The 23,489-nt window shown below is 40.2% G+C and overlaps 2 protein-coding genes across 11 annotated transcripts in view; one reads left to right on the plus strand and one right to left on the minus strand.

Moving 5' to 3' along the window:
- Positions 1 to 2,234, plus strand: part of pappa2 (pappalysin 2) — a 59,501-nt gene extending 57,267 nt beyond the window's left edge. The window contains exon 23 of the mRNA XM_036966716.1: positions 1,661 to 2,234. Within this exon, the coding sequence (XP_036822611.1) occupies positions 1,661 to 1,768 (108 nt within the window). The 3' untranslated portion in view covers positions 1,769 to 2,234. The remainder of the gene's footprint in view (positions 1 to 1,660) is intronic.
- A 5,771-nt stretch (positions 2,235 to 8,005) lies between these two features.
- astn1 (astrotactin 1) overlaps positions 8,006 to 23,489 on the minus strand; it is a 240,416-nt gene continuing 224,932 nt past the window's right edge. For 9 of the 10 annotated variants that reach the window (XM_036965977.1, XM_036965979.1, XM_036965976.1 and 6 more), the window contains 4 exons: positions 20,435 to 20,570; positions 16,262 to 16,362; positions 15,852 to 16,035; positions 8,006 to 9,632 (listed from right to left, as the gene is read on the minus strand). In XM_036965977.1, coding sequence (XP_036821872.1) covers positions 9,395 to 9,632; positions 15,852 to 16,035; positions 16,262 to 16,362; positions 20,435 to 20,570 — 659 coding nt within the window. In that variant the 3' untranslated portion in view covers positions 8,006 to 9,394. Of the gene's footprint in view, positions 9,633 to 15,825; positions 16,036 to 16,261; positions 16,363 to 20,434; positions 20,571 to 23,489 lie in introns of all 10 variants that reach the window. The other variant, XM_036965986.1, reaches the window with a different exon arrangement.

Below are 23,489 nucleotides of genomic sequence, written 5' to 3' on the forward strand. Positions count from 1 at the left end.
CAAGTGCTGGTTAAGTTTTTTTTTTGGTGAGGAGGATTATTTAAGATACTGTTTGAAGAGGTAGGGTTTCAGATGTTTTCGGAAGATGGGCAGGGACTCTCACTTCCATGTGAGAGTCAGTCTACTGCGGTGAGAATGTTTTTCTCCCACATACCTGCTATTTTGCTTACTGTATAATCATGGTGCCTATTCATTCCTGGGAGCGCTGCAGCCAGCTAACTGGAGGTCATTAGTCTCTATCATGTCCGTAGCTATGACTCATGGCGGTAGCACAGCTATTCCCGGTTCCCCCTTCAATGAGTAAGCTCAGCAACGGAGTGCCTGTCATAAATACATCAGCAGCTAAAAAGTATTTTATGAGGGGAAGGCTTAGTGTCCGTGGTCTTCTGCAACTGTAAAACACCAGTTAAACTATAAGGCTCTGAGAAAGTGAAATAAAACGTAAGCGACAGCATCCTGCCACTGTGGGTCCAGCGGAACTGTGGAGCACTGGTGTTTTATGAAGTCCATGGAAATGCTTCTGGTCTTCAAGGCACTTCCCTGATTGGCCACTTTGATTTGTAGAGTCTGGTTTTGGGTCCAAAGGTCCAAGCAAGCAGCAGAAGACTTGGATAGTAGACTAGGAAGATGATTCAGTTCACTCGCTTCCAGTTGAAGGAGAGACGTGTAATGAGCCTCGATGTGCTCTACATGTTTGTACAGTGCAATCCATTCATTCAATTAATTAGTTATCTAAAACACATTTTATTCCACTTTCAAAGCAGTTTTGTCATGATAAACATTGGTTAGCAACTACTCAGAAGTACATACAAAACAGTCCAAGATTTTGCTTTTGTTTGACGCAAGCAGGAAAAACATCCAGCCCCTGTTGTCCAGAGGTTGTTAGAACAAACCAAAAGCAGCAGAGTATAGTTTTGTCCCAAATGACAGCCTATTCCCTACATAGTGCACTATATCATTTGGCTCACCATTGCCTCTATCAATGAACCAACATAGGGCTTAGGAAACACTTTGTTGCCAAACAAACACACATTTAATGGGAGAGAGCAGTCTCTGATCTGTTTCTCTTCTTAACCTTCTGGAACAGTTGCTAAATCTTCAATAAAACTATTACCTCCATTAAACATCAGTGAAATCAATGCTAGGCTAGCCTCAGCATTTAGCTAGCCTCTCATGTTTACATTTCTTGCAACAGAGTGCTAGGCAGGGCATCTGGGTTTATTTTGCAACCTGTGGTGATGGCTTGCTTCCTAGACAAGACCTGGCAACCCCTGTTGTTGATTCTTAACATGTGTTCATCCGTTCACCTCAGTGGTGTATTCCCTCCCCCGATACTCAAGGTTTCTCACCGTTGAGTCCATGGTGAACCATTTGACATCACTCCCTTCATTTATCTCTCTGGAGACATTTGTTTCTCTTTAAAATTGTGAAGAAATAAAACGTGTCGAGCTCACACATATAATACTATGCAAACTATTGGATAGGTAGGACAAACAACTGGCTTCTTATGGGCATAGTTTGAAGTTTATTGCATTGTTAAATGTATGCAATTACAATGTGTATGTATTAGTTAAGTTGGGGAAATGACCTCTGTTTGTGATTGTATTGCCTCTGGAGATTTGTTTGTTTCTAATCTCCTGGTTACTTGACTGATTGACAGGTCATTCCGTTTGGTGCCAACTGTGATCAGGATGAATGCACTTGCCGTGATCCAAACGCTGAGGAGAACAAGAGTAAAGCCAAATACTTGGAAGCAGGACTGTTATGAACGATGGATCGTTATGTGTGAACAGGGCCAAGGCTGGCTCACAATGAAACAACACCAGATGAACTTCACCCCTGGACATGATATATTTCCATTTTGTTTTCCTATTAGGGAGCAATGAAGGTAATCTCTTCTTAGACAAATATAAAAACGGTTTTAATATTGTAGCTTTTAGGATTCCAACACAATAACTAATCTGTAAAGACAACTAACTTGTATAGAATAATATATTTGGGCAATCTCTAATTTCGTAGATGTGGTTATGGAAGACTACAGTATTATAACATCATATCACATAATGCATATTTATCCATATCATAGGTACCTAACTTAACAGTTTCTGCTAAGAGAGTTGTTGTTAGATGTAGCAGTTCTCAATAAATATTCCATGCAGATTTTGTGTAATCTTGTTCTGTGTGATATTATACTGTACTTTACACTTGATGTTGAATAAACCGTAATAAACACTGATTTTATCTCAATGTTTCTGGATCTCCACACCCCTCTGAACACAAGGGGGACACATACTATATGCATCTCAAATGAAATGTTATTTGTCACATGCTCTGTAAACAACAGGTGTAGGCTAACAGTGAAATGCTTACTCACGGGTCCTTTTCCAACAAGATAAATGTAAAGATAAAAAAAAATTAAACTAAAATTTAACACGAGGAATGAATACACAGTGAATAACGAATAAGAGTAACGAGTAAAAAATGACATGGCTATATAATTGAGGTAGCTATGTAGAGTTGAAGTCGGGAAGTTTACATACACTTAGGTTGGAGTCATTAAAACTCGTTTTTCAACCACTCCACACATATTTTGTGAACAAACTATATTTTTGGCAAGTCGGTTAAGACATCTACTTTGTGCATGACACAAGTAATTTTCCAACAATTGTTCACAGACAGATTATTTCACACACTGTATCACAATTCCAGTGGGTCAGAAGTTTACATACACTAAGTTGACTGTGCCTTGAAACAGCTTGGAAAATTCCAGAAAATGAAGTCATGACTTTAGAAGCTTCTGATAGGCTAATTGACGGTCAATTGGAGGTGTACCTGTGGATGTATTTCAAGGCTTACCTTCAAACTCAGTGACTCTTTGCTCGACATCATGGGAAAATTAAATGAAATCAGCCAAGACCTCCGAAAAAAATTGTAGATCTCCACAAGTCTTGTTCATCCTTGGGAGCAATTTCCAAATGCCTGAAGGTACCACATTCATCTGTACAAACAATAGTATGCAAGTAAACACCATGGGCCCATGCAGCCATCATACCTGTCTCCTAGAGATGAACGTACTTTGGTGTGAAAAGTGCAAATCAATCCCAGAACAACAGCAAAGGACCTTGGGAAAATGCTGGAGGAAAAATGTACAAAAGTATATATATCCACAGTAAAACGAGTCCTATATCGACATAACCTGAAAGGCCGCTCATCAAGGAAGATGCCACGGCTCCAAAACCGCCATAAGAAAGCCAGACTACGGTTTGCAACTGCACATGGGGACAAAAATCATACTTTCTGGAGAAATGTCCTCTGGTCTGATGAAACAAAAATAGAACTGTTTGGCCATTGTTATGTTTGGAGGAAAAATGGGGAGGCTTACAAGCCGAAGAACACCATCCCAAACGTGAAGCACGGGGGTGGCAGCATCATGTTGTAGGGGTGCTTTGCTGGAGGAGGGTCTGGTGTACTTAATAAAATAGATGGCATCATGAGGTAGGAAGATAATGTGGATATACTGAAGCAACATCTCAAGACATCAGTCAGAAAGTTATAGCTTGGTCGCAAATGGGTCTTTCAAATGGACAATGACCACAAGCATACTTCCAAAGTTGTGGCAACATGGCTTAAGGACAACCATTTTAAGGTATTGGTGTGGCCATCACAAAGCCCTGACCTCAATCCTATAGAAAATTTGTGGGCAGAACTGAAAAAGTGTGTGCGAGCAAGGAGGCCTACAAATCTGACTCAATTGCACCAGCTCTGTCAGGGAGAATGGGCCAAAATTCGCCCAACTTATTATGGGAAGCTTGTGGAAGGCTACCCGACACATTTGACCCAAGTTAAACAATTTAAAAGCAATGCTACCAAATACTAATTGAGTGTATGTAAACTTCTGACCCACTGGGAATGTGATGAAAGAAATAAAAGCTGAAAAAGCTATTATTCTGACATTTCACATTCTTAAAATAAAGTGGTGATCCTAACTGACCTAAGACAGGGAATTTTTACTAGGATTAAATGTCAGGAACTGTGAAAAACTGAGTTTAAATGTATTTGTCTAGGGTGTATGTAAACTTCCGACTTCAACTGTCTAGGTAGGGGTAAAGTAACCAGGCAACAGGATAGATAATAGACAGCAGGAGCGTGTGTGCTGAGTTTGAAAGTGTGTGTGGCGTCAGTATGCATGTGTGCGCATATGTTGTGTGCGTAAGCATGTGTAGTGTGTGTGTGTGTGTGTGTTGGGACGTCAGTGTAAGTATGTGTGAGTTTGTGGGTCCAGTGTGTGTATGCATAGAGTCAGTGCAAGAGAGTGCAAAAGAGGTAGTCCGGGTAGCTATTTGAATAGCTATTTTGCAGGCTTGTTTAGCAGTCTTATGGCTTTGGGGTTGAAGCTGTTCAGGGTCCTCCTGGTTCCAGACTTGGTGCATTGGTACTGCTTACCATGCAGCAGCAGAAAGAACAGTCTGTGGCTGGAGTCTTTGGCAATTTATGGGGCCTTCCTTTGACAACGCCGGGTATAGAGGTCCCCGATGGCAGGTAGCTCGACCCCAGTGAATTACTGGGCCATACTCACCACAATCTGTAGCGCCATGCGGTCGGGTGCCTTGCAGTTGCTGTACAAAGTGGTGATGCAGCCAGTCAAGATGCTCTCAGTGGAGCAGCTGTAAAACCTTTTGAGGATCTGAGGGCCCATGACAAATCTTTTCAGCCTCCTGAGGGGGAATAAGTGCTGTCGTGCCCTCTCCACAACTGTGTGGGTGTGTGTGGACGATGTTAATTCCTTAGAGATGTGTACACCAAGGAACTTGAAGCTCTCAATCCTCTCCACTTCAGCCCCATCACTGTGGATGGTGGCACACTTACCTGTCCGTTTCCTGTGTTCCACGCAGGTCTCTAAACTCATCCCTAATGGCTGCCTCATCATCGTTGGTCATACCTGTTGGTGTCATGGGTGAACAGGGAGTACAGGAGGGAACTAAGCACACACCACAGAGGCACCCCTGTATTGATGATCAGCGTGGCGGATGTGTTGTTGCCTACCCTCACCACCTGAGGGCAGCTCGTCAGGAAGTGAAGGATACAGTTGCAGAGGGAGGTGTTCAAGCCCAGGGTCCTAAGCTTGGTGATGAGCATGGAGGGGAGGGACTATGTTGTATGAACAGCGTTCTTACACAGGTATTCCTTTTGTCCATGTGGGTGGGGGTAGTATGGAGTGCAATAGAGATTTGGAGTGGGTCCAGGGTGTCTGGGATGATGGTGTTTATATGAGCCATGACCATCATTTCAAAGCATTTCATGGGTATAGATGTGAGTGCTACAGAAAGATAGTCATTTAGGCAGGTTACCTTGGCGTTCTTGGGCATGTGGACTATGGTGGTCTGCTTGAAACAAGTTGGTATTATGGACCAGGTCAGAGATACGTTGAAAATGTCAGTGAAGACACTTACCAGCTAGTCATATCAAATCAAATAGAATTTTATTGGTCACATACACATATTTAGCAGATGTTTATGCGGCCGTTGCGAAATGCTTGTGTTCCTAGCTCCAACATTGCAGTAGTATCTAACAATTCACAACAATACACACAAATCTAAAAGTAAAAGGATATATATAAATATTAGATCGAGCAATGTCGGAGTGGCATTGACAAAAATTCAGTATAATAGAAAACAGTATATACATATGAGATGAGTAAAGCAGTACGTAAACATGATTAAAGTGACTAGTGTTCCATTATTAAAGTGGCCAGGGATTACAAGTCTATGTATATAGGGCAGCAGCCTCTAAGTTGCAGAGTTGCGTAACCGGGTGGAAGCCGGCTAGTGATGACAAAAGTTTTGGAAAAGCTGGTGAACCAACAGTTCAAAGACTTTCTTTATAATAACTCAGTTTTATCTCAATTCCAGTCGGGTTTTAGAGCCAAGCATAGTACAATTACTGCTGTAAGGTTGTAGGTGATATTCTAGATACTCAGGACATGACAAACCCCTGTGTTTAACTTTCATTGACTTATCGAAGGCCTTCGACACTGTTGACCATGCCCTGATGTTGTATGGACTAAAAAAGGTGGGTTTAAGTGTTGATGCATTGGATTGGTTCCAAAACGACCTTTCTGACAGTGTGTAGCTCAGGAGGATATGACATTTGAGTTTCGAAGGCTTACAAAAGGAGTTCCCCAGGGCTCAATTTTACGTCCGATCCTTTTTACACTGTATATACAGTAAATGATAAAGGCAACACTGTTGACTCTGCAAATCTCCATCTATATGCTAATGACAGAATTATTTATTCTACAGCATCTAATATTCAGAAGGCTTTTCAGGACTTACAGTTGGCATTTGATGTTATTCGAAGGCAGCTTTTCCAATTGAAACTTGTGCCTAATGAAAGGAAAACAAAGTTTATGGTTTTCTCTTCCCTGCAAGTTAACAGATGGAGTCACTTGCAGATTTGAACTATAACAGGCCAGAAAATTGATTGGGTCCCCTCCTATAAGTATTTTGGAATTTGGTTAGATGAAAAGTTGAATTTTAAACATACCTTGACCAAGAAACTGAAGTTGAAATTGGGTTTTTATTTCAGGAACAAATCATGCTTTTCAATGTTAGTCAGAAAATATATTGTTCAAAGCACTTTTAAAAAATCTGTGCTGGATTATGGTGATATTGTCTATTTGCAGGCCTCAGCAAGTACCTTGAAAACTCTGGACACATTGTGCTTTAAGATTTATTACAAATGCTTGATCACTTACCCATCACTGTGATTTGTATGCTATGGTGCAATGGACCTCTCTCTCCACCAGGAAGCTAAAGCACTGGTACACATTTGTGTACAAAGCATTGATGGGACAACTCCCTTCATATCTCTGCTCAGTCACTCAATATAGTCTTTGTTCGCAGTCGCTGCTGTCCATGTCTGTTACTAAGGCTAGAACTGAGATGGGGAAAACATATTTTTCCCATAATGCCCCTTCATCCTGGAACATGCTTCAGAAGATTTGAAAGTTAGGGGATTCAGTGGCTTTGCCTGTTTTTAAGACTCTGATCGACAACACTGTTTGTGATAACTGGAGTTGTTTCTAATCTTCAATTGTATCTTTAACTTGTGACACTTTGTCTTTTGTGTGTATTCTGTATTTTTTTCAGTCTCTCGGTCCCAGCTTAAATGCACTTGTACTGACCTCACCTTCTGGATGATAGCGGTATAAAAAGGGAGGATATGGAGATTGAATATGTCTGTAAACACTCCAGCCAAAAATCTAAATACTGTAAAGTTGCTTAGGAGATAGAAGCAGAGCTACCATACCCGTCGGCGCCACATATTAAAGTCAGCGCATGTTCTAAATACACGTCCTGGTATTCCGTCTGGCCACGTGGCCTTGCGAATATTAACCTAAAGGTCTTACTCACATAGGCTGCTGCGAGCGAGATCACACAGTCGTCTGGAACAGCTGGTTCTCTCATGCATGGTTCAGTGTTGCTTGCCTCGAAGTGAGCATTAAACAGGTTAACATTCACAAGGCTGCGGGACCAGACAGATTACTAGGATGCGTACTCAGAGCATGCGCTGCCCAGCTGGCTGGCTTCACTGACATTTTCAACCTCTCCCTGACTCAGTCTATAATACCTACATGTTTCAAGCAAACCACCATAGTCCCTGTGCCCAAGAACACCAAGGCAACGTGTCTAAATGACTATTGCCCCATAAATGACTATTACCCTACACATCTGTAGAGTTCATGCCCTGGCAAATTGAGGCTGTTCTGAGGGCAAAAAAGGGTGAAATGCAATATTAAGAAGGTGCTGTTTTGTGTTTTGTGCACTCAGTGTATAAGTGAGAAGCTGAGCCGAGACTTAACATGTCTTTTGCCGTTGTTATTTGGTTTAAACCATTGTGTTTGAGGCTCTACAATCCCCAAGAAACATTCCAAACAGTGTGACATTGACTTGAGTTAACTGACTGAAAATGAACTAGGCCTAGACATGGTGACTGATCAGGAAACTTTTTTTTTTGGAACGTCCAACGTTCCAACATTTCATAATATATTATTTATTATTCTTTGAAATAGCAAAGATCCAAGGGAAAAAGAGAACATTAGATTAGCCACATAGACATAATAGTATAACATGCTGCTTTTTGTTAGTTTTCATCAGCTTTAGTTTCCATCAGCTTTATGATGTGTATGGTAACAATTCTGATGCACTTCTGATCGATAATAACATTTGTTAAGCCTTATAATCTGTCCATTTGTGTAATCCACTTCATTGTATTGATAAAACAAACCTCTCCATTATTTTGGGAAACAGTCTCAGAACAAACATAATGCAAGCATACACAAAACATGTATACATAATGAATGCTCACACCTCTCATGTGCAAATTGAAACAAAAAAAAGCATACCTATCAATGTCAACCAATGGTTTTCTCATAATAAAAGACATATCCTTACAGCTGAGGCCCATTGTTATTAATGTTATAATAGAAATCATTTGTAATACAATATTTACAGAGGCTAACCACTGTGCTGTCATTTGATGCATTGGTGAACCTATGAAAATATCTACAAGCATTTGTTTTCAAGTCCATGTTATGGGGATAACTATTCCATTATCAACGTTTGTGAGGAGCGTAATTGTTATTTTTTTAAAGAAAACAGTTGGCATTTGGTTTATATTAATTGCGTATTGTAGTAAAACACAGGTATCAAAGGTATTAGTGTTTTTACAGGATCACATCATGTATATTCCTAAGACACATACAAATGTTCATTTCTAAACATACTACGGATAAACAATATAAAACATTGAAAGATAGCCATTTGTTGATTTCAGAATGATTAGGAATTCATTGATGTAGCAAATACTGTCATTTGGGTTTGGCAACTTTAACTTTTAACATTTAGAGCCACACTGTACATGACCTCCCAACCTTCTGAAATGACCACTACTGTATATACGGACTGTCTAAATACAAAAGACCTCTGTACAACAGCTTAAATATGAATTTATACTTGAATACTACATTCAACATGTTACAGTAAATTATCTCAATCTTCATAATCCTAATATATACATTTTTAGGGTTCAGGATTGTTGGTGCAACTTCCAAACTTCCAAACGTCCAAAAAGTCTGTCTAAATGCAATTAAGCATTGAGAAAGGTACATGTACACTTTGTTACTGTACATGTGCATTATTGTTATATTTTGCTCTAATAATATTTTAAATAAACCCTCCTCACCTCTCAAACCCACCCTACCTTGAAATCAGGTTCCTATAACAATAAATAAGGGTTAGAACACACAATAATTAAAAAGCAGACATGATGATAATCCCAAAAGCACAATTACACACTTACAAATCCTCAAGACCCATTATTTGCTGTGTGACGTTCAACGCTCTTTGGGCTCCCCATAATCATTGTACATGACTAGCAGGTTCTGTTCGTCGCAGGCCTTTCGCACATCCTGGCCCAGTTCCACCCAGTTGAGACCAAAGGCTTTGGTGTCTGTGTAACGGCAGGACAGGTACTTGAGGGACATCCTGCGCAGGCCGATCTTGGACTCCTGGAGAAGACCCCTGCACCAGCCACTCAGGTCGTCCAGCTGGGAGAGAATCAGGCCAGCTTTCCTACAAAGGAACACAACACTCCTCAGCAAACACACACTACCTTGAAATCAGCTTCCTATAATATTACCTGCCACAGTGCTACACAGTATAGGCATAAAATGCACAGGTGTCTTAACATGGATAACTATTGGTAATTATGACGTATTGTTAACACATTAGTAATATACACAATTGACCTCAAATCAAATTATTTCCAAGGACAAACTGTACATAGACAGGGCCCTAACACAAAAGAAAATGTCTTAAAGCTATAATTCATAGCGGTGAAACCTATATCTATGGGGGGGGGGCGGGGGGGGGGGGTGTGTGAAACTGCCACATCAGCTTGCGATATTACAACAACAAAGACGTTACATCAAACAAGGAACACTGTTTATTCTCCCTCTGATATCATTGCACATCATCACACGAACGATAGAACAGCAGTGTATCTACTAAGTTTTTTTTTACCACGATGCTGGATGCTTACATACTCAAAACAAAAACAATAACAAATGCGCATGGGGCGGCCAGTGGCGCTGTCTCGCCTGTTGTGGATCTCGATTTCTTGTAGAATTATCTCAAAAGAAGAAGAAAAAGTTACATTTATGGAAATACCTAATACACAAATTATGGAATTCTGTCTGGATTGAGGTCAAAGTATTTGGTGTTCTCACCTGAAATTATGCAAATCAAAAGTTGGTTAGAGCGGATCACTCATAAATCACACTCATAAATTCTTCACCCTCATTTTGACACTACATCACAATCCGACAGACACTAACCCCACATCTTCCTTGCAGGAAAAGACTGGGCATTAGGTGGAGTAAATAATTGATTCACTTCTCAGGTCAGTATTTTACTGTTATTCATCTATTTCATAACATGTACAAGGTCTACCCATGTTCAGATAACAGTGACGACATTGGCTGCATTTACACAGGTGGTCCAACTCTGATATTTTTTTCACTAATTGGTCTGTTGACCAATCAGATCAGCTCTGAAAAATATCTGATTTGAAATAATCTGATGTGATTGGTCAAAAGACCAATTAGTGGAAAAAATATCCGATTTGGGCTGCCTGTATAAACACAGCCACTGAAAGTGATGAAGCTGTCTCCATGATAAGTGGCTGACAGAAACAGTAACTGTACAGGATGGAAAGAATGTCTCACTCCTCAGACATGGCTTCACCTCACACACTGGCCAAACCAGGACCACCAAACTGCAATATAAATAGTGAGACGTTTTTGTCGACACACAAAACGTTTTTGGGTAGACTCATACTCTGTTATTAATGAAAAGCACATTATTCTCTCTTAATACTGTCATCTCTCCCAAATCCTACATTCAAAGCATTCCTAAGAATATCCACAGAATCCAATGTTTTCGGACATACTGTACCTCTTAACTTGCTATTCTTTGTGACTCATCTGATTGACTCATTGTTTTGTTGTTAGACCAGGCACAGGGTAGAATGAGGACAGCTTGTTAGTGTGCTTTAAGTGTCGCAGGGTGAGACTTTCCAAAAAAGGACAATATCACTGTTTCATTGACATACTGTAATGGACTGTCATATTTCCATGTATTTGCATTCAACAGGGGAAACCTAAGCGATGACTGTAATATTATACATCCTCATATTAAGATTTCGTATTTCAAAGTAGGGGCAGGTTCATCAGTTCTCCCTTGAATATTGGATACTACTGTGTCTGTAGCAGAGGAGGGTGGCGAGAGGAGCTATAGGAGGACAGGCTCATTGTAATGGCTGGAATAGAATTGACGGAATGGTACCAAACACATCAAACACATGGAAATAACATTGATTCCATTCCAGCCATTTTGCCCATCCTCCTATAGCTCTTCCCACCAGCCCCCTCTGGTCTGAAGCCTATGTTATGTTTACATAGAGATACTAAGCAACATCCCATTTGCATAAATAGGGCAGAACAACATCTTAAATTCCCACAATTTATCATCTGCAGAGAACTCTTGAGAAAATAATATAACAGTACTTTGAACGATGTTAAAATTCACAGACATATTGAGTCTTTACTAACTAATCAGTGTGTCTGTAGTAGGGATGCTGTCATTTATATCATCGTTCTAAATATATTGTAATGACCTCAATAGATCATGAATGAGAGAATGTCCACAACAGTTCCCTAGTTCTCGAAATGAACGGTTGATTAACCCAGAACTCACACAGGCAACTGTCTGGCCGTAGCCTACGCTGAATAAATCTGATACAACAATAACAGCTATTCAACTCACTGTCGGGACATGAAGAGAGGGATAACAATGCAAGCATGGCAATATAACAGACATGTAGTGCCCAGCCCCCCGCTGTTCTACCAACCACAAGGATGTCTGGCACTGACACATTCCCTTGATTGGCAGACAGTAGGGGACTGGCATGCTGGACCCTGTGAAACCACACAACAATACATTTTTTTCGAATACCTTGCCACATTTCAGTGGTTTAAGGAATTTAGATATTTATTTACTTAAAACAAAAACCTTCAGGTTTGTTATGCTTTAATTTGTCAAGAAATAAGTATTTGGGCTTCAAATAGCAACGGTTGTCACCATAAATCCCAGCATGTATAGAAGAGGAAAATGGCCTCACATTTCCGAGGTACAGTACACTTCGGAGATATCTCACTCTGTCAGGGCCCCTCTTTCAAATCTTCTTGACTCAGACAGCCACAGAGACCAGGGACTTGACCAAAAGAGCATCCATGATGCTAGGAAACCACCACTATGATGACTCTGTCTCTGTGTTACACAGATATACTATATGTAGCGATACGATAACTTTATTGTCCATTTAAATACATTTTATGAAAGCATGCATTTTCATGTGTTGCGTGAACGTAAACGGTTGGACTTTTATGGTACAGTACTAGTATATACATTGCTGTCTATACCCAACAAACAGTTATGGGGTATATGTGTTGGTAAGACAGTCCACAACATGAGCTAATGGAAGAGTAATTGTGGTAATGTCTGAGGAAAATCTCCGTAACTCCTAAACAGCCTTGATGAAATAAGGCCCTTTTTAACAAAAAAAAATGAAAAATCACAACAACATGAGCTCCACTTATCATGTCATCAAGCGAAATCCAACCATAACAATACTTAGCATCGCAGGCAATTGCCTGATTAGGATGTGTCAGAAAAATAACTGTCAGTTCTCAGGCTGTAAAGGCAAGGAGACAGAGGGGGAGTGCAATACTCATGATAGGATTTTCTCCTACCAAGCCAACATCTAACATTTCTAAGTCAACATCCAGCCTCATGCCTTTAGTGATGGGTAGTAACATAGCGATGACAAGATTGGGACATGGAGAGAAGTGTCGGGCTCAGGAGACAGACTTTGTCAGTTTATGTTTGGCTTGAACATCACACAATTTAGCAGGAAAAAGAAACCAGAACGTTCTCTGACAGGGGCCAACCTAACTCGTCAGTGAGATATGATATGTACAAAAGTTGGGAGTGGAATATTTCCAATGCTTTATAAAGATCGATCCATTACTTCACCAGTTTATTTTAACATATTGTTTACTCTGCTGAAACAAGTTTACATTTAGTCAGGGGCTGAGTGGGTGACTATTATCTGTATTTTGACTAGCTAATGAAAATTTGAATGGTCCACAGTGTTTGTGACAGGGTAACCCAAGTGAATTGGAGGATTTCATAACAAGGGAAGTCATTTCTGGAGACAAGCCCTGTTACAGGCAATGTTGTCTGCTTTGTATTGGTGTGTGTGGAAACCAAAATCTCATTGTTTTGATTCAAATGGTACATTGATCCTTTCAGAACTGCTAGAGAGGCAGGGGGAATGGAACAAGTAAACAAGTGATGGGGGGTCTCCAATTATAGGAACCTCCTGGTCTTCTCCAGGAGCCCAACGCACCCAACACATAAGGTCCATTGCAAACTGTGTCTAATCATGTTATTCTTACTCTAATTCTAAAGAATACATTACAAATACATCTCTTCAGTAACGCCTAAAGCACAATGACATTTCCTGAGACAGCAGGCTTACACAATCACAACACACCATAACAACATGGAAAATCCTGCCCAACATGCTAACAAGCTAACAATAGTTTTAAAGTATGGAGCAACTTATAAGGTAGATATCTATCTACACGCTCTCCTCCTCTCACCTTTTCTCTTCGCTTGTAGATTTCAGGCCAAACCTACATATCATGACCGCTAACTGCTACACAAAGCCTACATCGTTTTCATGTCATAGTCAACATAGCTACTAGAACTAACGCGTTAGTAAACCCTCTACAATCATGCAGTATAGTGTACAGTCAGCAGCAAGCAGTTTAGCAGTTACATCGGTGGGCCCCGGTGGCAACAAATTAATAAAACGAAAAACCTACCTTGACTTGGAAGATTTCCAGTGTTGGATAGCCATAGCCAGCTAGCTAACATAGCATCCCTCTCTGTTTGAGCCAGGTTTTTGATTAGGCCAAACTAGCTAGCTGTATTTCATGCTAGCTAAGTAAGTGAAAGTGAAAAAATATATACTATGAAATATAGCTCTCTCTCTCTCTTGCGTCTCCTTAATTTTGGATAAAATTAATTTGTTCAAAACTGTTCAACTATTGTCTTTCTCTCTTTTTGAGTCAACTACTCACCACATTTTATGCACTGACGTGCTAGCTAGCTGTAACTTATGCTTTCAGTACTAGAATCCTTCTCTGATCCTTTGATTTGGTGGACAACATGTCAGTTTATGCTGCAATAACTCTGATAGGTTGGAGGACTTCCTCCGGAAGTTATCATAATTACTGTGTAAGTCTATGGAAGGGAGTGAGAACCATCAGCTTCCTAGGTTTTGTATTGAAGTCAATGTACCCAGGGGAGTACGGAAGCTAGCTGTCCTCCAGCTACACCATGGTGGTACCCTACAGAGTTCTGTTGAGGCTACTGTAGAACTTAATTGCAAAACAGTGTGTTTTAATCAATTCTTTGGTGACATGAATATATTTAGTTCAGTTTTATCTAAAAAAGGATCACTTTTTTAATGTTTCACTATTTACATTTTTCAGAAATTCACTGAGGAGGATGGTCTTCCCCTTCCTCCTCTGAAGAGCCTCCAATGGTTGAAATCTTCCTAGAAGTGACACATGGTTGACGGAAAGACATGTCAAAATGATTGAATGAAAGTTTGGCACTTTAGCGAGCCTTTATTCATATAAAGAAAATCATATGTATTGAATTCTCCACGTGTTCTATATTAAAGAGTACTGCGTTTCATATAACAGGCTTTTAAAATTCAATATTGGTGCAAAGTTACTCTTCTCGTGGAATGACCCAGCCAGTGCAGCCACCCTCCTTAACACTATAATGGTGTTTAGTGAGATAATGTCCAATTGATTACTAGGTTAATCTAAACCCATGTTTATAGTCCCCCGACCCTCACCTCAAATGCACTTACTTTGGTGCTTTCTTGACATGAATCATCCCTCTGAAAATTGGGGGCTGTTAATGTAAGTGTATTTTAATGGAACACTTCAGAAGCAAACCAATTACATCAACGCTTCCAATATGGGCTCGATTAAAAACAACCTTTAATTTGAAACTAAGGCCCTGATTCGGAGTTTGCAGTCGAAGACAGCTTAATCAGTTTCACCTGCTTCACCGTGCATCTACCAGCAACCTTACCTACACATTTTAATTCGGACACATGGCTCTGTTTATAAAGCATTTAGCTACAATTTCACATTACAATACTTATCTGCACTGCGTAACCAGTAAGGGGATAGTGGAGGCCTTCCTGCTTGCTGTAAATTGACAGACGAATGTCAGAGGTACAATTGTCTTCAATCATTTTGAATTAATTTCCACATTACCTAATTCACGCAAACTATGTCTACAATCAAAGCCTGTATTTGGAATCAATTATTGACCCGTCTGTGTTAAAAACACATCCAAAATGACTTAAAAAATCAAGTCTCAACAACCACCCATGTAGGGACGATTTGTGATGCAACTACACAGTCTGGTGGGTGGTAGTTGTGCTGAGAGAGAGAGAGGAGAGAGAGAGAGAGAGAGAGAGGAGAGAGAGGAGAGAGAGGAGAGAGAGAGAGAGAGAGAGAGAGAGAGAGAGAGAGAGAGAGAGAGAGAGAGAGAGAGAGAGAGAGAGAGAGAGAGAGAGAGAGATCAGATCTGGGCCCTAGTTCATCCTCACATCTCCAGGTGGGCCCCAGTTCATACCTGGGCCCCAGTTCATCCTCGCATCTCCAGGTGAACTCTCCGAAGCTCTCGTAACGCTGGTTGTAGTGGTAGAGCACACGGTGCAGGGTGGGAGAGCCCAGTTCCATCAGCGCATTGTAGGCCGTCTGCTGCTCCTTGCCACTTGTGTAACCATTGAACAAGTTGTAGATCTTGTCTGAAATCTCTGCAACAACACAGATCTGATCTCAGTACTGTATATGGAGCCAAGACATAAAATAAAATGTTATTGGTCAACATACACATATTTAGCAGATGTTTTTGCGGGTGTAGTTAAATTCTTTACATGTGTGTCTCTACAAGTTTTCAGATTGGTAACTACTGTTAGAAAATGTGTCTAAAAACCAAGATACGGGTACAGAAACTGTCCATCCATGCATGAGAAATCCCACCTTGTGCTTTGACGTCATCCACAGCAGGACAGGGGGTCTTGATGGTGACCTCACTAGGACTGGAGCGACGGCCTGTGTTGTCCACTGCCCAGAGCCTAAACCTGAAAACCAACATATATGACTAGTGTTAGTTCATTGCAATGAGAGTGCATGCTACAGCAATAATGTGTGCAACTGCTAACTAGTGCTTCAGGTTTTGAAAATAAAAATGACCCTGAATAAAGTGGTGGAAATTAGATGCATTCAATGTTATTGTGACAAAATCATTACATTTTCTGATTGACTGTTGTAATGTGATAAAACTGCTAATAAAATCTGACAATAGGATAAATTTACAAAACAAGTGCGTGGATGTTAACATTTACTTGAAGCATATCGCCATCTAGTGGAAGGAAACATTAACAACTACCACCTGCAGTGGTATCTGTGAAATAGTGTATTTTGTCTACCCCAAATAAATGTACTGTATGTATCCATGGTTCCGAATACAATACAATACAGCCTGACCAACAAGGCACTGAGATCACTGTCCAGTGTCAAGACAATAAGATAAATGAAATAATGTGTAAAATTAGGTTTCCTTTTTGGAACCTACAGAGCCGGTATTTTTACATTTTCAAAGCTGAACTGAAAGATTTCGCGAATACACTTCTAAAGAAGTAATCAAGCATTTCGCTAACTGTACAGCACAGGTATAGAGAGATTTAATGATAAAAGGAAATATTTTGAAAATAACTGAATTTGCCTGTTGTAACAACTGTGCTGAACAGCCTGCCAACAAGGAGACTGACCAGAAGCAAAATTATGTCAAGATAAAAGACATATGTTTTTGGTTGGGATATTCCTATTCCTATACATCAGAACCATTTGAAGAGACAATGTGCTCAAGCTGAGGGTTTCTCCCACTCCCTCCTTTGTGTAATCTTTTCAGTGTGTCTACCCCATTTGCAGAGCGTGTGTGAGGTAAGTGGCTGCATGTGTGGAGTTAGGGAGCTGAGTGTGAGTGCCAAAGGAGGGAGGGGGAGGTGGAGGGGTGCCGGAGGAACTTATATCTCTCAGAGCATGGCCCAATTCATTACACCGACTGACCCTAAACACACAGTCAAGCGTTCCATGCGGTCATTACATACTGGCCACCAGGCAGTACAACATTGACCTCACATGGGACTTCCTCAGTGGTGAGTTTACATCACCACAATATCATCTTGCAGTACTACAACCACCGGAGCAATGCAGACTGTAATGTCCAGTAGCACAGAAACAGAATAACCATAAGCTGCTTTCATTACACCCGGCAATGACCTCACTTAACTCCTCACGTTTCCCGGAAAGTGAATTGATTTTTCCTAATATCGAATTCAACAATATCATTTTTTTCCAATTTTTGGGAGAAAATACACAATACCTCCCAAATAGTTTGTTTTCGTGGTTTATTATTTAGCCATTTATAAACATTAGAGGTCATTATAATATAAATCCAGGGTAAATGTTGAATTTTGTGATAAAAAAATATATATATATGTATATTGAAATAACACCTCAAATAGTGCACATTTTGTCAAGAACAAGGCCTTTCTCTGTCATGTTTGTCTGCACACCTAATCTGTTGATCTTGTGATTCTTGTTTCTGCTATTAGCATTAAGTGCTCCGTTTACGCACTTTCAAGCTGTTCCAAAGCATGAGCTACTTCCCCAGCTGTCTGAACCATATTTTTAAAAAACCAATTTGAACCTTAAAAAAGTACATACACATGACTGGGGAGTGATTCCAGGCTCTACCTTGCACAAACTGGATGTTGTTCCCTTCATTTAGACTGTGATAACATCGACACGTATGTACACATCCACGGAACATCAAGGGCAAGGCTTCCCTCAGTGCAATACACAACAGTGTTATAATATGGTGTAAAAGTTCTAGGAGATATGCTTTCCCAGGATCTGCATTTACCCTAAGAAGAATAGCTAGCTAGTTTGATATTATCCATTAACCAATCTTCATATTGTGCAATTCCTCAAATTAATAATTTTCCATTTTCCGTTGTTGTCTTTTTCTTGGAAATCTTACATTCAAGTCACTGCTTGCTAAAACAAGTTCGAAGGAGACAAGCAATGTGTTTACAAGTTGGTTAAGTATATTTTACGTATTTATCTGAGTGGTGATAATGACGATATAGTATTTTTCATTTGAAGATTTTATTTCCAAAATGCTATATCCACCATTTTTTTGCATTTGTGTTAGCTCATGTGTGTGTAAAATATTTATTTTCTCAGATTTTTTATTCATATATTTAGGTGGGTATTAAAATGTTTTTTTTTGTTGGCAACATATCTATATATCCATTGTTTAGCTGGAATGAAATGTTCATATACTGTATTGACTGTGATATATGGTGGTCTTACCTAGCTATCTTAAGATGAATGCACTAACTGTAAATCGCTCTGGATAAGAACATCTGCTAAATGACTGAACTGTCAAATGTAAAGGTTTTACATATAGATCTCAAATTACTGGTTTGATTCATAAAAAAAATATATATGTTTATATTGATGTCACAAATGTATCATTTGTACAGTTTGTTGTTTTTATGTAGTTATTTGTTACATTTGACTGTGTAAAACCTAGCAGTACAACTTATTTCTCTGAGAGTGAGGCAGCTATATAGCATTTTGCAAAAAAACATGATTATTTCTCTTGAATTAAACCATCAAGTGATAGATTTCCAACAAATACATGAATGTCATTGAAAAACCCCTGACATGATTAGATAGTGAAAAAAAACATTAAAATATGTTATCTAAAGGGGCAATCTGTAGTTGCTACATCCAGTTTTGGACAAATAAATTAATGATATACGGTGCCTTCGGAAAGTATTCAGACCCCTTGACTTTTTTCACATTTTGTTAGGTTGCAGCCTTATTCTAAAATTGATTAAATCATTTTTTTTCGCAGTAGGGATGGTGCCAGGTTTTGTGCAGACGTGACGCTTGGCATTCAGTCCAACGAGTTGAATCTTGGTTTCATCAGACCAGAGAATCTTGTTTCTCATGGTCTGAGAGTCCTTTAGGTGCCTTTTGGCGAGCTCCAAGTGGGCTGTCATGTGCCTTTTATTGAGGAGTGGCATCTGTCTGGCCACCCTGCCACATATATCCGATTGGTGGAGTGCTGCAGAGATGGTTGTCCTTCTGGAAGGTTCTCCCATCTACACTGAGGAACTCTAGAGCTCTGTCAGAGTGACCATCGAGGTCTTGGTCACCTCACTGACCAAGGCCCTTCTCCCCCGATTGCTCAGTTTGGACGGGCGGCCAACTCTAGGAAGAGTCTTGGTGGTTCCAAACTTCTTCCATTTAAGAATGATGGAGGCCACTGTGTTCTTGTAGGCCTTCAATTTTGATGAAATGTTTTGGTACCCTTCCCCAGATCTGTGCCTCGACACAATCCAAAGCTCCACGGACAATTCCTTCGACCTCATGGCTTGGTTTTCTCTTTGACATGTACTGTCAACTGTGGGACCTTATATAGACAGGTGTGTGCTTTTCCAAATCATGTCCAATCAATTGAATTTACCACAGGTGGACTTCAATCAATTTGTAGAAACACCTCAAGGATGATCAATGGAAACAGGATGCATCTGAGCCCAATTTTGAGTCTCATAGCAAAGGGTCTGAATACTTATATAAATGTGATATTTCTGTTTAAAAAAAATACAAATGTGAAAAAAATGTCCTATTTCTGTTCTTTGGATTATATACGGAGGATCCAGCACCCAATTTAAGTTTATATACTGTAAGGTGGAGTCAAGCACCTTGTTTATCTCTTCATATACCCCATGAGATCCCACAATATAAGGTTATTTTTCTCCAATGTTTGTACATTTTGTAAATGTAAAGAAATACTGTATGGCCTCAAAACATGGTTAAAACAATACATGTAATATCATGGATGGGCAGTTCTTTCATTCATATCTCTGTCTATTAATCTGAGAGTGGCTACATTTCTACAGGCCCATTCCTAAGCTTTTTATCAAAACAGAGGCGGGGTGCCTACTTTGTTGTTGTTTCAACTGTAAAACAATAAAAGCTAATTTACCAACATTTCTGAAAATTGATATATAGCATTTTGGAAAGAAACCCCACAAGAGATAAGCATCCATTCATAATGCTACAGCAACTTACATGTATGTTGTGTCTGGCTCCAGGCAGCGGATGATCATGCTCACGGAGGAGGTCAAGAGGTCAGGGATATCCCCAAGCATCACACACGGAGACTTGGCCCCAGACAGGATGTCATCCACAAAGCTCAACATCGTCTCTGTACGGGAGGAAATCCAATTCATCAAATAATCAGTGACATCATGTGTTGACTAGAGAGGATATTTGCACCTGCAAACATCACAAATAGTAATTCATAGCAACGGTTCTTGAAGGAGACAAGACAACGTTTTCGTATAGTACTTTATAATTCTTCAAATCCATAGGCTAATATCTAAGGCTTTTACATTTTCAGTTTGGGGCACATTAGGAACATGTATGCGTACTGTCAGCCGCCATCACAACGTCTCCACAGAAACACTACTCTGTGAGCTCAAATAATATACAGTGCAGACTTCACTTTTTCAAAATGTTGTTACGTTAGAGCTGTATTCTAAAACTGATTTTTTTTCCTTCACCAATCTACACATAATACCCCACGATAACAAAGTGCAAACAGGTTTTTAGAATTTTTAGCAAATTTATTAAAAATATAAAACTGGGGCCTAAGACACTGCATCGCAGTGCTAGCTGTGCCACTAGAGATTCTGGGTTCGAGTCCAGGCTCCGTCGCAAATGGCCGCGACCGGGAGAACCATGGGGCGGCGCACAATTGGCACATTGTCGTCCAGGTTATGGCGAGGGTTTGGCAGGCAGGTGTGTCCTTGTCCCATCGCGCACTAGCGACTCAGTGCACGCCGACACGGTCGCACAGGTGTACGGTGTTTCCTCTGACACATTGGTGCGGCTGGCTTCCGGGTTAAGTGGGCATTGTGTCAAAGAAGCAGTGCGGTTGGGCTGTGTTTCAGAGGACGCATGGCTCTTGACCTTCGCCTCTCCCGAGTCCGTACGGGAGTTGCAGTGAATAGACAAGACTGTAACCAATTGGATACCATAAAAAATTGTGGAGAAAAAAGTGTGAAAAAAATCATAATAATAATAAAAAAACAAGTATTAGGACCCTTTGCTATGAGACACAAAATTGAGCTCAGGTGCATCCTGTTTCCATTGATCATCCTTGAGATGTTTCTACAACTTGATTGGATTCCACCTGTGGTAAATTCAATTGATGGGACATGATTTGGAAAGACACACACCTGTCCCACAGTTGACAGTGCATGTCAGAGCAAAAACCAAGCCATGAGGTTGAAGGAATTGTCCGTAGAGCAGGATAATGTCGATCTGGGGAAGGGTACTAAAACATTTCATCAGCATTGAAGGTCCACAAGAACACATTGGCCTCCATAATTCTTAAATGGAAGAAGTTTGGAAGCACCAAGACTCTTCGTAGAGCTGGCCGCCTGGCCAAACTGAGCAATCGCGGGAGAAGGGCCTTGGTCAGGGAGGTGACCAAGAACTCGATGGTCACTCTGAAAGAGCTCCAGAGTCCCCTTTGGAGATGGGAGAACTTTCCAGAAGGACAACCATCTCCGCAGCAATCCACCAATCAGGCCTTTATGGTAGAGTGGCCAGACGGAAGCCACTTCTCAGTAAAAGCAGTGGTGGAAAAAGTCATACTTGAGTAAAAGTATAGATACCTTAGTAGAAAGTTACTCAAGTAAAAGTGAAAGTCAGCCAGTAAAATACTACTTGAGTAAAAGTCTAAAAGTATTTGATTTTAAATATACTTATGTATCAGCAGTAAAAGTATAAATAATTTAAAATGTCTTATATTACGCAAAGCAGAGAGCACCATTTTCTTGTTTTTAAAATGTATGGATAGCCAGGGGCACACTCCAACACTCAGACATTATTTACAAAAGATGCATTTTTATTTAGTTAGTCCGCCAGGGCAAAGCAATAGGTATGACCACGTCTTCTCTCGATAAGTGCTTCAAAATGTAACAAGTACTTTTGGTTGTCAGGGACAATGTATGGAGTAAAAAGTACAGTATTTTCTTCAGGAATGTAATGAAGTAAAAGTAAAAGATGTCAAAAATATCAATAATAAAGTAAAGTACAGATACCCAAAAATACTACTTAAGTAGTACTTTAAAGTATTTTTACTTAAGTACTTTACAGCACTGAGTAAAAGGCACATGACAGGCCATTTGGAGTAAGCCAAAAGACACCTAAAGGACTCTCAGACCATGGGGAACAAGATTCTCTGGTCTGATGAAACCAAGATTGAACTTTTTGGCCTGAATGCCAAGCATCACATCTGGAGGAAGCCTGGCACAATCCCTACGGTGAAGCATGGTGGTGGCAGCATCATGCTGTGGGGAAACTAGTCAGGATCAAGGGAAGATGAACTGAGTAAAGTACAGAGAGTTCCTTGGTGAAAACCTGCTCCAGAGCACTCAGGACCTCAGACTGGGGTGAAGGTCCACTTTCCAACAGGACAACGACCCTAAGCCCACAGCCAAGACAGCGCAGGAGTGGCTTCGGGACAATTCTCTGAATGTCCTTGAGTGGCACTGCCAGAGCCCAAACTTGACCCCGATCAAACATTTCTGGAGAGACCTGAAAATAGTTGTGCAGAGACGCTCCCCATCAAAACTGACAGAGCTTAAAAGGATCTGCAGAGATGAATGGGAGAAACTCCCCAAATAAATATGGGCCAAGCTTGTAGGGTCATACCCAAGAAGACTTGAGGCTGTAATCGCTGCCAGAGTTGCTTCAACAAAGTTCTGAGTAAATGGTCTGGATACTTAAGTAAATGTCATATTTCAGTTTTTTTTACACACTTACGGTCAAAAGTTTTAAAACACCTACACATTCAAGGGTTTTTCTTTATTTTTACTATTTTCTACATTGTAGACTCATAGTGAAGACATCAAAACTATGAAATAAAACATATGGAATCATGTAGTAACCGAAAAAGTGTTAAACAAATCAAAATATATTTGAGATTCTTCAAATAGCCACCCTTTGCCTTGATGACAGCTTTGCACACTTTTGGCATTCTCTCAACCAGCTTCATGAGGTTGTCATCTAGAATCCATTTCAATTAACAGGTGTGCCTTCTTAAAAGTTAATT

Source organism: Oncorhynchus mykiss, chromosome 28 (genome assembly GCF_013265735.2).
Source record: "Oncorhynchus mykiss isolate Arlee chromosome 28, USDA_OmykA_1.1, whole genome shotgun sequence".
Classification (NCBI taxonomy): Eukaryota; Metazoa; Chordata; class Actinopteri; order Salmoniformes; family Salmonidae; genus Oncorhynchus; species Oncorhynchus mykiss.